Below are 12,158 nucleotides of genomic sequence, written 5' to 3'. Positions count from 1 at the left end.
GACAGAATCGTCATCACTGACCTATTAATACGGGCGACGCACTATGTATGGGTCATCGGAGTCTTTTATTTTATTTTTTGTGCAATAAATATTAATTTTTAAAAGTTACAAAAATACATTTCTTTAAGCAATTATTTTATTTTGACATTCAATTTACTACATAAAACATTTCTTCTAAACCTATGTATGCTCACGAGCATTAGCTCAAAAAATTATCTAGAGACTTGAAATTTCAAGTCCAAATTGAAATAAAAAGACAGTATAGTGTGTAATCAGTTGAAAATTTCCGATTTAGATGATGTTGTAACTTCCGACAATTAGAGTAAAACTTAGATCAAGAAAAAAAATCATAATAATAATTTTTTTCTTCTTCTGTGCTTAATTAACTTAATTAAGTATAGGCTACGTGTCAACTTGTAATGCGCCATATTGGCCGATGACTTCGATATCGACCTTCTTTTCTCTTTGGATTTACTTCCATAGCAACCATTAGCTTTACCGACTCGACCAAGCCGACCTCTATAATAATATAATAGCTTTTATATAGTAATGGAAAGGAGAATAATGTTATATTTTAGAATGAACTTTTTGTTATTATACTTTACTAATTATTTCTCTATGTGACAGGCTGTCCATACAAAATTTAAATAAGCTAAAAAGCCAAACATGCTGTAGGTTTGTGTTTCTCTGACAACTCATTCAGAAAATATATGGTCGTATTAAGATGTATTTTCTTCAAACATAGCTTTATGAATCTACTTGAGGAATAATACTCTCAGTTACCCCAAGGTTAATGATTTTATATAGAATCAAGATAACCACGAGAAAGCTATTGCTAGTGTCCTGCATAGTGAGGAAATAAATCTGGTGTAAAAGCGGACTTGACGAAGTTAGAATAGCGTACGTCGTCAATCTTATGTGAGATACAAGCAACAAATTTCACAGCTAGTTTAAACGTAAAGGGGAAAGAGAATTTAACGTAGAAAAAAACACATGCCTTTTTCTTAAATACGGCAGGGCTGGGACCAGAGTTTCTTCCAGGCATCTCACATAAAGTATGTAAACATTTAGAGTAAACCATCGCTCACCAGACCATGTGGGGGGTGGGGGTGGTAGTGATAGAGAGGAAGAGAGGGGGCTGTAAGGGGCGCGCTTGCAGCTTGTTTTCTAACGGCTCCCAGAAGAGAATTATATATATATAGATAAGACACAAAACAAACACTCCGTCAAACGATACCTTTACTATTATTTGGGAAGAGACCCACGCTTTTCTTTATAGTTATTTAAATAGTAGTCTATAATTTATTTTCTACTTTTTACTGCATTATTATATAAAAGGTTGTTATTAAAACGTTTTTTATGAAATTTGTTTTAGTACTTTACATGTTTTATTTTTCAATAGAGTTTCATGACTAAAAACCATTGCGCGCCTTTTGAATGTGATGACGCGTGTCTAAAACCGCGGAGTAGTTGGATAAGACTGCCTACTAATATGGTCAACATTTTAATTAAATCATAAATAATTAATTAGGCAACCAATTAAGTCAAATTGAATGTCATGATGCATTGTCTTTGTGTCTTGACTCACGTACCATCTACGAACCGTATCTGTCAGAAGTGCCAACAATTTCGCTCGGCCGTTTCAATCTAGACTGACGACAAACTGATGAGGAAGTGAGTTAACTAAAAGCTTGTAATAAAAAGTTGCATTGTAAAGAAAACTCAATAGTGTTTTCCAACCATAGATTGTTATATATTCAATTTAAAAAAAAAGAATGGAGTTTTAAACTAAAACATAAATATAATATTTTAAAAAATAAGGATAGAGATTTAAACTAAAACATAAATATAATATTTTTAAAAAAATATTTTAAAACTGTTTATTTATTTTAGTAACTTATTTTAGTTATAATGTTTACTGTTTCTGCACCTTTTATGAATTGTAATCAGGTACCTGCTAAACGGTAATGTCCTAGACATATTAAATAAGATCGTGAAAACCCCAAAAACCCGGACTTTACGTGGTGCTAAATATAACACTTTATGAGGAATCGCCATTTCAGTTCAACATAGCCCTATACGAACTGTTGCTGGTGGTATGTACTTATTATTTCTCCACCTAGTTTTATTAATGTAGTGGATTTGATTGTAAATTATTGCTGACTTAACAAAAAAAGGCCCTATTCAATTAGATAAACTGAAATTTATTTGTTTTTAATTGCTTAAATCATACATAAATTGTCCATTACTAAATAAATATGAAGTAAATAGAATTGAGATTTATTAACTAAGCAGTTGACATAGTGGATAGTGTTTTATTACTGATTTTTGCGACGCTTGTTATGATTTTCTTTCGTGGATACAAATGTAGTTTCTATAAGGTGGATTATAAGTTTATGTAGTTATTGAAAGGGAAAGGAAAGTTCTAAATCCAATTTATTAATGACATTTTATAACTACTAAAACACTAACATCGAGGTATGTTACCTCATAGTACAGGTTTATGTGTTATAAGAATATAAGTATGCATATTATTAAAATGACGAAACATATATAAAAATAAATGTATGTATAATTTTTTCCTATAGGAATAATATCAGTCAAACTTATATATTTTATATTGACAAAGTAAAGAAAAATTGAACACATATCATGAAACTTTGACCTATCTGCACACACTAAAAATATCACATGTGTTTATGTTTCTTCCTGGACACATACATTTTCACACTGACGAAAAAAAAATTAATACGCAAAGAAAAAAATAAATACATTGGAACGTATTCGGGCGTGGACAATATAAGAAGTTATTAATCATACGATTAGACATAATATATAAGTTCGGGAAAACCACAGATTAACGAACTTACGTGGTACTAATAATAGCACTCTGTGACCGATCGCCATTTTAATTCAACATAGGCCTAAGCACACTGTAGCTGACTGTATGATTGTAATTATTATATCTCTTTCTATTTCTATTAATTTAATTAGTTGTATTTAAAATATTTCCTAACTTTACAATAAATAGACCACATTAAATACGTTAAACTAAATATTATTCTTTGATTGATTCTTAATAAATTAAGTCAAACAAAAATTATCCATCTATTATATACATTGGTCGTACGTAGTTAACAGTTTAACATATCGTCTTAATATTTAGCTAGACTCTAGCACTTGCCCGTAGTCAACTAAACTGCAGTTTCAATTGGGTGGGTGTCGTGTGGGTAGCTACTGATTTTTGCGACGCTTAAAAAATGTAACTCGTTCATGAATTTTTTATTTCCTTTTTTTTTTAGATAAGAAATCTAATTTACATGGTGTGGATTAAAAGTGTTTGCAGTTAGCCTATTAGAGGAGATAAGGACGTTCTGACGCAAATTTATTTTAGACAGTTTTTTTTAATTATGCCGTTATGTTGCAAACTGATCTGCAACGAGTGACCCCTACATAAACTCATTCAGTGGCGTAGCCAGGATCGTCTCAAGTGGGGGGGGGGTCCAATATTTACCCGGGGACAAACTTTCGATTTGCACCCCCCCCCTTAGACTTTTGATTTGCACCCCACCCCTCATACTTTGTATATATACCGAGGGGTCTATGGGGGGTTATGACCCCCCTAACCCCCATGCCTACGCCACTGAACTCATTGATTCTATTGATCAAGTTTGCTGCTGTATGTAAAATATAATTAGGGCCTAGATCTAGATCTAGTTAGAAAATCGCAGAAAATGGGACTCTTTAGATCTAGTATTTATGTATGTCAATGTGAACCATGTCCAAATTCAAAATAATTAATAATTAAACGATCTACTATTATAGATGTTATAGATTGACGAGGAGCCACATTGGTGTTAACAGCCTTTATTCACAGACAGCCATGATGCCAAGAGAGAGCGAGGAAGTGGCCAGAGACAACTATATATAGATAACAACATGTAAGGGACATCACTCAAGATAACAATATAAATATAATACCAATACAATTATCTCAATCTATTACATCCCTTTACCCTTAGAACACAATAACACATCTCTCAATAGAACAATTGATAGTATCCTAAAATCACCAATTATATTGTAACATGAACACTATGGTAGATTACATCCTTACAAACAATGCACAATATGCCACAACATAATCAAGATACAAAACAATAATGTCAAAGTCCTCTTGACCTTTAAAATCATAGGTCTAACTTATTTGGGACTTTGATTGTCCTGCTTGACCTTCTCAGTGGCTTTTGATTTGGTGACTCAAGATTCTGACCATCTGGATTCTCTATCTCAGGAGGTCTAGGATTTAAATCATTAACTCCAGAATTTACATTTTCTGACTCCAGACAACTTGGTTCACTCATATCAACAGAACTTGGTTGTGGAACAAACTGAGTTGGTGTGAACTGATCAGACTTGGTGGGATTGACAGATTCACACTTATTATCTGCACAAGTTATTTTCAACTGGTCTGCATGTCTACGGACAATAAGTCCATCATTTGTTTTTACTTTATAAGACACAGGTCCTGTACATTGAACAATTTGACCTGGTATCCATTTTTCCTTTCTCCCATAATTTCTCAGATACACATTATCATTAACTGCAAATTCTCTTTCAATGGATGATTTGTCATGATTTACTTTTTGTGTATGTTGATGTTGGGAAACAGACCTTTGAACAGTTGGATGTAGTAGGTCAAGATGAGTTTTAATTTTCCTACCACATAGCAATTCACATGGTGCAACATCTGTTGTTATATGAGGAGTTGTGCGGTATTTGGCTAATAACCTGTTTACTCTTTCATTGTCACATTTAGCTTCTTCTGTTTGATGTTACCCTTTTAGTTTCTGTAAGTGCTAATGATGTTAGCAAAGTTGTTTGATGATCACATTCCTTCTTACTAATGTATTCTCTTTAAAACATTTGAAATTGCCATATCACCATAATCATTTATTAAGTTACAAGTACTTTGTTTAGGCAACTCTGACTGATAATGGACTGCATCTTCTCCATCTTTTATATTATCTTCACAAAGGGTTTTAATTTCTTATTCTATATGGCCTTAAGTCATCCTTCACAGACTCTTCAGGCCAACCATTCATACAGTGCTCATATACTTTTATTAAGCACTCATCTTTTTGTGTTTCTCTTTTAATATCATTCACATTTATATTGGAGTTATCCATGATAGTGAATAGAACAATACATCTTCTGGTACATAGCTCAGGCTTTGGTTTTTTAAAGGTAATCTACTAAGACTATCTGCACTATTCTCAGATCCAGGTTTGTATTTCAATTCATAATTGTATGCAGTTAGTGTGATAGCCCATCTTTGAATTCCTGGTGAGGCATGCTCAGGTAGGGTTTTGTTTTCTCCAAATAAACCTAGCAATGGTTTATGATCTGTAAAGATGGTGAACTTCCTACCAAACAGAAACTTATGAAATTTCTTAACACCAAAAATGATGCCTAAGCCTTCCCTATCTAACTGAGAATAATTTTTCTCAGCCTGGTTCAAAGATCTACTGGCAAAAGCAATGGGTCTGTCACCCTTCTCATCCATGTGGGACAAGACTGCTCCTACACCATCTGGTGAAGCATCACATGTTAATATAAGTCTTTTCCCTGGGTCATAGTGAGTTAGTAAGGTGTCAGAAGACAAAGCCTCTTTTGCTGTATTAAAAGCAGCTTCTTGTTGTTTACCCCAGTGCCAAGTTGCATTTTTCTGTAGCAGCTTGTACAGTGGTGATAGTTTACCAGACAGATTTCCTATGAACTTTGCATAGTAATTTATTAAGCCCAAAAAAGCTCTTAGTTGTTGGGTATTTTCAGGTTTGGGTGCTTCTTTAATGGCTTTTGTTTTCTCAGGTTGAGGTCTGATGCCTTGTTTGCTCAATATATAACCAAGAAAACTAATTTCTGTCAACATGAATTGACATTTATCTTTGTTTATCTTTAAACCTTTTTCACCAACAATTTTCAATACTTTATCAAGTGTTTTAAGATGTTCAGTGTCATTCTTACCAGTTATGTACACATTGTCAAAGTACACACAAACATTTGGAATATCCTTAAAAATACTGTCCATGACAGCTTGGAAAATTCCAGGGCTAGATGATATGCCAAAACATAGTCTTTCATATTGGTAGAGTCCTTTATGTGTGTTTATTGTCGTATAGACTTTTGAATCTGGATGCAGTTCTAGTTGAGTGTAAGCATGACTAAAGTCTAATTCAGTGAATTTGTCTCCTCCTGCCAAATTCAAAGAGATTTCCTCAATGTTAGGTATAGGGTACCTATTTAGCTCTATTTGCTTATTCAGTGTAGTTTTATAATCTCCACAAATTCTTATAGAACCATCCTTCTTTAACACTGGCACAATGGGCGACGCCCAATCAGAATAGTCTACCTTCTTTATGATGCCATTAGATTCCAATCTACTTAGCTCATTTTCAATTTTATTCCTCATTGCATAAGGTGGAACTCTAGCTTTGCAGTATCTTGGATTTGTGTCTTTAATGCTTATCTTCACTGTTCTATCATTTAGTAATCCAGAGTTACCAAAAACACATTTATTTTCAGATATAACTCTATCTAGTGAAGTAAGACTAGATTCTTTTACATTCTTCAATGAACAAATACTCTCCCAATTTAACTTAAGATCACTTAACCAGTTCCTACCTAGTAATGGCGGTCCATTTCCTTCAACCACAAGAAGAGGAAGTTTAACACTTTGACCATTATAACTTACATGAACCATACACTCTCCTATTACCGGAACGTTGTCACCAGTGTATGTTGTTAGACACTTGTGACACGGCTGTAGAGACACTGATCCTCCTGTGACAGCGTCAAAATCTTTCTTTGTTATGACTGTTAGAGATGCTCCAGTGTCAAGTTGGAAGCTGATGCTCTTACCGTTGATATAAACTTGTACATTGATGGGAGCATGACTTATTGATTTCACAGAGAATAGGTTGAACTTTGGTGTATTTTTCAGAGCATGATTACAAGGTTTGATAGCTTTCAGTTTATTCTAACAACATTTGTTTGAGAACAGAAAGGTGTGTAGTGTAGTCAAGGCTCAAGCTGAACCATTTCAGAGTCTCCAGATTGTAAGTGTTGAAAAATTTAGAAACTTACTTTTTTTTTGATTTTCTATAAATATAACTTTTTTTTATAATTAATACAAATCTATAAAAGTTTTTATAATTTTTAAGATTAATACTGGTATATAATGATGATTATTTTATATTACAACAGCATTGGCCATGGACAATTCCTACAGAAAGGCAAATAGAAAACAGGAGTCGCCAAGTTCAGGTAAGAAAAAAGTCGATTTAAATTCACTTTAAAATGGTCAGGTGATTTATTCTACAATTCTGAAATCATCTATGTTATTGCTTATCGAGTTGTAAGTTAAAACTTTTGTCTACTGTTAAAAATATGTAATAATATTAATTAATCATAGCTTTATTTAAAAACATTAACATTAGGTACAGAGGCCTTTTTTGCATTGGCTGTTAAAAAGAAAAATTAACAACATATTAACCAAAGGGCAATTAAATATTAAAGACGTAGTGAAAAATCAAAATGTGGAAATATGTCTGTAAAATTTACATGATTTTCTATTATTTAATTGGCATGTGTGTCATTATGTGTTACTGCAAGATAGAAATTTAATGTCTACATTATTTCAGTTGTGGCAAGCTGTGAAATTCAGAATAAGCAAATAATGACTGAAGAATCAGGTGTATTCCTTCCAGGTAAGATTTACTAAAGTATAAGGCAAACATAATGTAAACAATTAAATATATGTAGTGGTATAACATCTAGATGACTTTAGTCAAGTTTATTTAAATTTAAAAATTTAATATTATATATAGCATTTATTTTTCTAGAGACATAAATTATTTGTTCCTTCAGGAAATCATGAAGCTGAGATGTGCTATGGAGGAGAAGCTGATCTACACAAACATGTTGCTGGCTGTATGAAGAATCCAGGTCACAAAGGTTTTATACCTCTTAAAGATTTCAACGCAAATTATCTCCCCTCACGTTACCATGACGACCTCATGTCTGTGACAATCAAAACATTGGCAGCCCTAACTGTCCAGGTAAAGACTAAATTCACCAGTCTAAAGAGACCAGAGTTTTACCCAGGCACTCAAGTTCCATATCCATGTTATAAGGACAGAGGAAGTCACGTGATGAGGTTAGGGACGGGGAGGGTGTATCGTGTGTACAAGTACACAGAGAGTGACAACAAGGGCACTTGTAAATGTGGCAAGTGTCAACACTCGGACACACCCAGCAAAGTGTGGGGTGAGGTTGTTGTGTTGACAGCCGCACACGTGGTGTTTGATGAGAGTGAGGCGAGACAGACCAGGTGTGTTGTAGGTTTTGATGACAATAAAAGTCCTGGGGTCAGTCTTGATGGCTGGGGGGTGATAGAGGCATACATTAAGGGAGACTGGTGTAAGTTTACATGTGTGTCATGTGACTTAAAGTTGGTTGATGAACTGGACAAGATGTGTGGGCGCTTTAATGGTCTAAGTAGGAAAGCAAGGGACAAATACAGGAGATTTGATGTTGTGGACAAGTTGACCGTTATAGTGTCACATCCTCATGGCTGTCCTAAACAGGTCTCTGTAGGACAATGGACACACGAACATGAGAGGAGGGGAGGTTGGTACAAGTACACGTACACAACATGTACATGTCCTGGCTCCAGTGGGGCGTCTGTGTACATGCCGGGATACGGCGGGTGGTTGTTGTATCTCCATCCCCACAGTGGATCAAACTCTGAAGGAAATTATAGTGGGGAGTATTGAGACTGATGTAACTGTTGGGTCTCTCCCCTTGTCTTCACAATATAAACAAACAAAATGGCGGAACTTTTCCCGTCATTAAACTGTGTTAAGACCTGCATGTCTTATCAACATTTTATTACATTTAAATGATTAAAACAAATGTTTTGATTGATGTAAACCGTTTAACTGTATTAATTTGCATGTACATTGATCGATTTTAGAGTTTATTTGTTTCAAATGGTTTAATTAATTTCCTTATAACTTTTGTCGGCAATTGTTGTCATATTTAGGCTGGCTATTACCTGTAAATAAAATGTTACCTATCTTTGTAAATGTCATATTCAGACTATTTGTATTTGTTTACAACGTGTTTACACTAAAAGTCATTAAATGGAAAAACAATATGTCTTTCTACTTTTATTTTAATCTTTGTTGTCTGTTGATGTTAAAGTTGTTGTCAAACAGTGCATGTTGTGATATCGATGTTCGCGCCAGGCCGTCATGAGTTGTAAGTTTAAACTTTACCACAAAGTCCATTTGTTTATGCCTATACACCTGTAAGACTAATTTGAATGAGATAATTAGACAAATTTGGAATTCTAATCATTTAAAAATATTTGACACATCGCATTCTATATTTAGATACTTCGTCGCTTCTAGACCTGCTCCAATAGAAATGTAAAGTAAAATCGTAGTTTGATGCTGTCATTGACTGACATGTGTGTAAACATTGTTGTCATTCTAATTGACTAGAAATCCTTGAATAAACTGATATTGTAAAACATCTTTTATAAAAGTTGATAGATCGGCAGTGATAGAACAACTAGTGTGACTTTAAAACATTGAAACAAAGTTATCAAACATGAAAACTGTAAAGCAGGGCGTTAATAAGCAACTGGAGAAATGGGACGACATGGTCGAGTAAAAGAGTTCGCACTTTTTGTCTCCAAGGACACGAGTTTGATTCCCAGGTTCGATTACCTTTCTTGATGCACAGATCTGATGAGTACCTGGACATGTTTGGAGAAACATAATTCGGCTGGGTGTGTGGACTCAACGACCTACTTAGTCATTGGTATAACACCAACACATGAACTCTACTTTCTCTGCTGAATTGACTAAATGCAAGTTAGCTTTACTTTAAAGTTGCTGGTCAATTTAAATATAATATGTAATACAATGTTTAACACAACTGCTACACCAATTCTACTTATGTTCGAATATCGATCAGTGGCGTCGCAAGGTCCGGTGCAGCACTTTGTGGTTACCCCCCCCCCCCCAAGTCGAAAAGTATATATATATATATATATATATATATATATATATATATATATATATATATATATATTATATACATATATATGTATAGGCTATTAACTATGTTTATCTTTAGTCTGTTTATAATACAATACAGTTAGGTATCATCATCCCTACCCCCTTGAAATAATAGTCGATTCGTACATAAAAGACTATTTAACTTTGATTAATTATTAATGGAACTGGCAAAAAAGCATTTTTCTTAAGTACGTTTTGCCTTTTCTTTTTTGCCTCGGTGACACCCCCTAAATGGTGTCATCCGGTGCGGTCCGCACCCCCGCCCCGCCCTCACTACGCCTCTGATATCGATACCTTGTCAGTTAAAGCAAGAGGATGAATTAGGGACAACATCGGTCTCATCACTTTACTCTCGGTATGAAATATTCATCTTTGGACTAAGCTAAGCTATAAATAATGCGAGCTCTAAATTACAATAAACCCATTTGTGGTCAAAGGGAAGTAACAATGAAAAAAAGATTGAATGACTAGTATTTACATAGTTGTTTCCCTGTTTCATTAAATTAGATTTTTTAAAATTTTTATTTTCTCGTATACGCTAACCTATAGAGAAAGAACTGTAATCGTGCAAAAAAAAAACCCACAGATATTTACAAATTTTGACGATTTACCCGTCCCTGAGTCGGAAAATCATAGTTTTGCAATCTTATCCGTATGTGTGTGTATATATATGTATTATATCAAATGTTTAGTTCTGTATCCACTTTTTAGCGATTTCCGATAAAACGGAAGTGGAACTTATTCAACTTTCAATTTTTAAAAGCCTAAAAAAAATATTTTCTGCCTTGTCACAAATTTTGAGTAATTTCCGTTGTCCGGAAGTAGTAATTTACGCTATTTCCGATTTCTCAAAAAACGCATGTGAATTTATAAAGTACTTATAATATTCCGCACTATTATACACATATTTGTTTTGGCGTTCACTTGGCGCGCAATGCTTTTTTTCTACGAGGTTCTATTCTATTTTTAAAAGTTTAAGTAATTAAAAATGGATTAAAAATCATGTCTATATCCCGACTTGCCATACCCACAGTGTTATAGTTAGGGTAGTTTTAAAGTTAAAGTTTTGGGGAGATTACTCAATAAAACAAATTGGTCCAAGAACCAGCTTGCAAAATACAAGTTTAGAATATTTGAATGATAGTCCACATTCTATGGTAAGATTAAGTCAAATTTAGCATCAAGATCGGTTGGTTGCAGTCATTTCTTTAAAATCATTTTCCTATGTTTTAGTCTACATCAGTTCCTGAAATGTTAGCAGTTTCTTTGTTGTTAGGAGAAAAAGGTTTATAGTAGAGCAAATTAAATTGACAACAAGATAAGTACCGTCACAGAGTATTCTGTACATGAAACAGATGAAGTAGAGTTCCTCAACAACGACAGTTGTAGATTTCTTTTATCGAACGTTTACTGCTATAACTGTCAAATATTGTGAGAATCAAAATATGCCTGTCTAACTCATATACAAGTTGGCGTCATCTGTTCAGCAGAATCCGTCACAAGTCAGGATCTCCAGCAGTAGATAGAGCGCTCAACTGTTAGCTGTGTCATCCTCTACCTAGGTGGTGACTGTGAGCCCCAAACATTACCCTTGCGGTGTGTCACCAGCAGTAGATTGGGCAATTCTTGTGGTGTGTCACCAGCAGTAGATTGGGCCATCCTTGTGGTGTGTCACCAGCAGTAGATTGGGCCATCCTTGCGGTGTATCACATATGTGTAAAATATCCAAACTATATATATATATATATATATATATATATATATATATATATATATATATATAAATATATATATATATATATATATATATATGTATTCGTTTTTCCGTCTATGTGTCTGTCTATTATCTTTTTATACACAACTACACTTTTCATCCGATCGCAATGAAACTTTGAAAAGTTTATGAGAATACTCCTGGGAAGGTTTCTGCGATAAAATAAAACGTTTGGATGGCCACGCCCATGTAGCAGTGTCCCAGTAGTTGCCAGAGTTACCCAGTGGCTATCT

General features: G+C 34.1%; 1 protein-coding gene across 1 annotated transcript; it reads left to right on the top strand.

Annotated features, from left to right (window-relative positions):
* The first annotated feature begins 7,269 nt into the window (after positions 1–7,269).
* LOC131950575 (uncharacterized) lies at positions 7,270–8,837 on the top strand. Its single transcript, XM_059312795.1, has 3 exons — positions 7,270–7,326; positions 7,704–7,769; positions 7,930–8,837. The coding sequence occupies exons 1-3, from the start codon at positions 7,275–7,277 to the stop codon at positions 8,835–8,837; spliced, it is 1,026 nt and encodes a 341-aa protein (XP_059168778.1). The 5' UTR covers positions 7,270–7,274.
* Positions 8,838–12,158: the final 3,321 nt, after the last annotated feature.

This window comes from Physella acuta, unplaced genomic scaffold (assembly GCF_028476545.2).
Source record: "Physella acuta isolate Inbredline_101_S28 unplaced genomic scaffold, ASM2847654v3 ptg000773l, whole genome shotgun sequence".
NCBI lineage: Eukaryota > Metazoa > Mollusca > Gastropoda > Physidae > Physella > Physella acuta.
This window is presented reverse-complemented; position numbering and strand designations above follow the sequence as displayed.

Bases quoted from the DNA above. Each gene is read 5' to 3' on its own strand.
- LOC131950575 (XM_059312795.1), top strand. From the start codon at position 7,275: ATGGACAATTCCTACAGAAAGGCAAATAGAAAACAGGAGTCGCCAAGT. The intron at 7,327-7,703 runs GTAAGAAAAAAG...ACATTATTTCAG, and splicing joins ACAGGAGTCGCCAAGTTCAG to TTGTGGCAAGCTGTGAAATT. The intron at 7,770-7,929 runs GTAAGATTTACT...TTGTTCCTTCAG, and splicing joins ATCAGGTGTATTCCTTCCAG to GAAATCATGAAGCTGAGATG.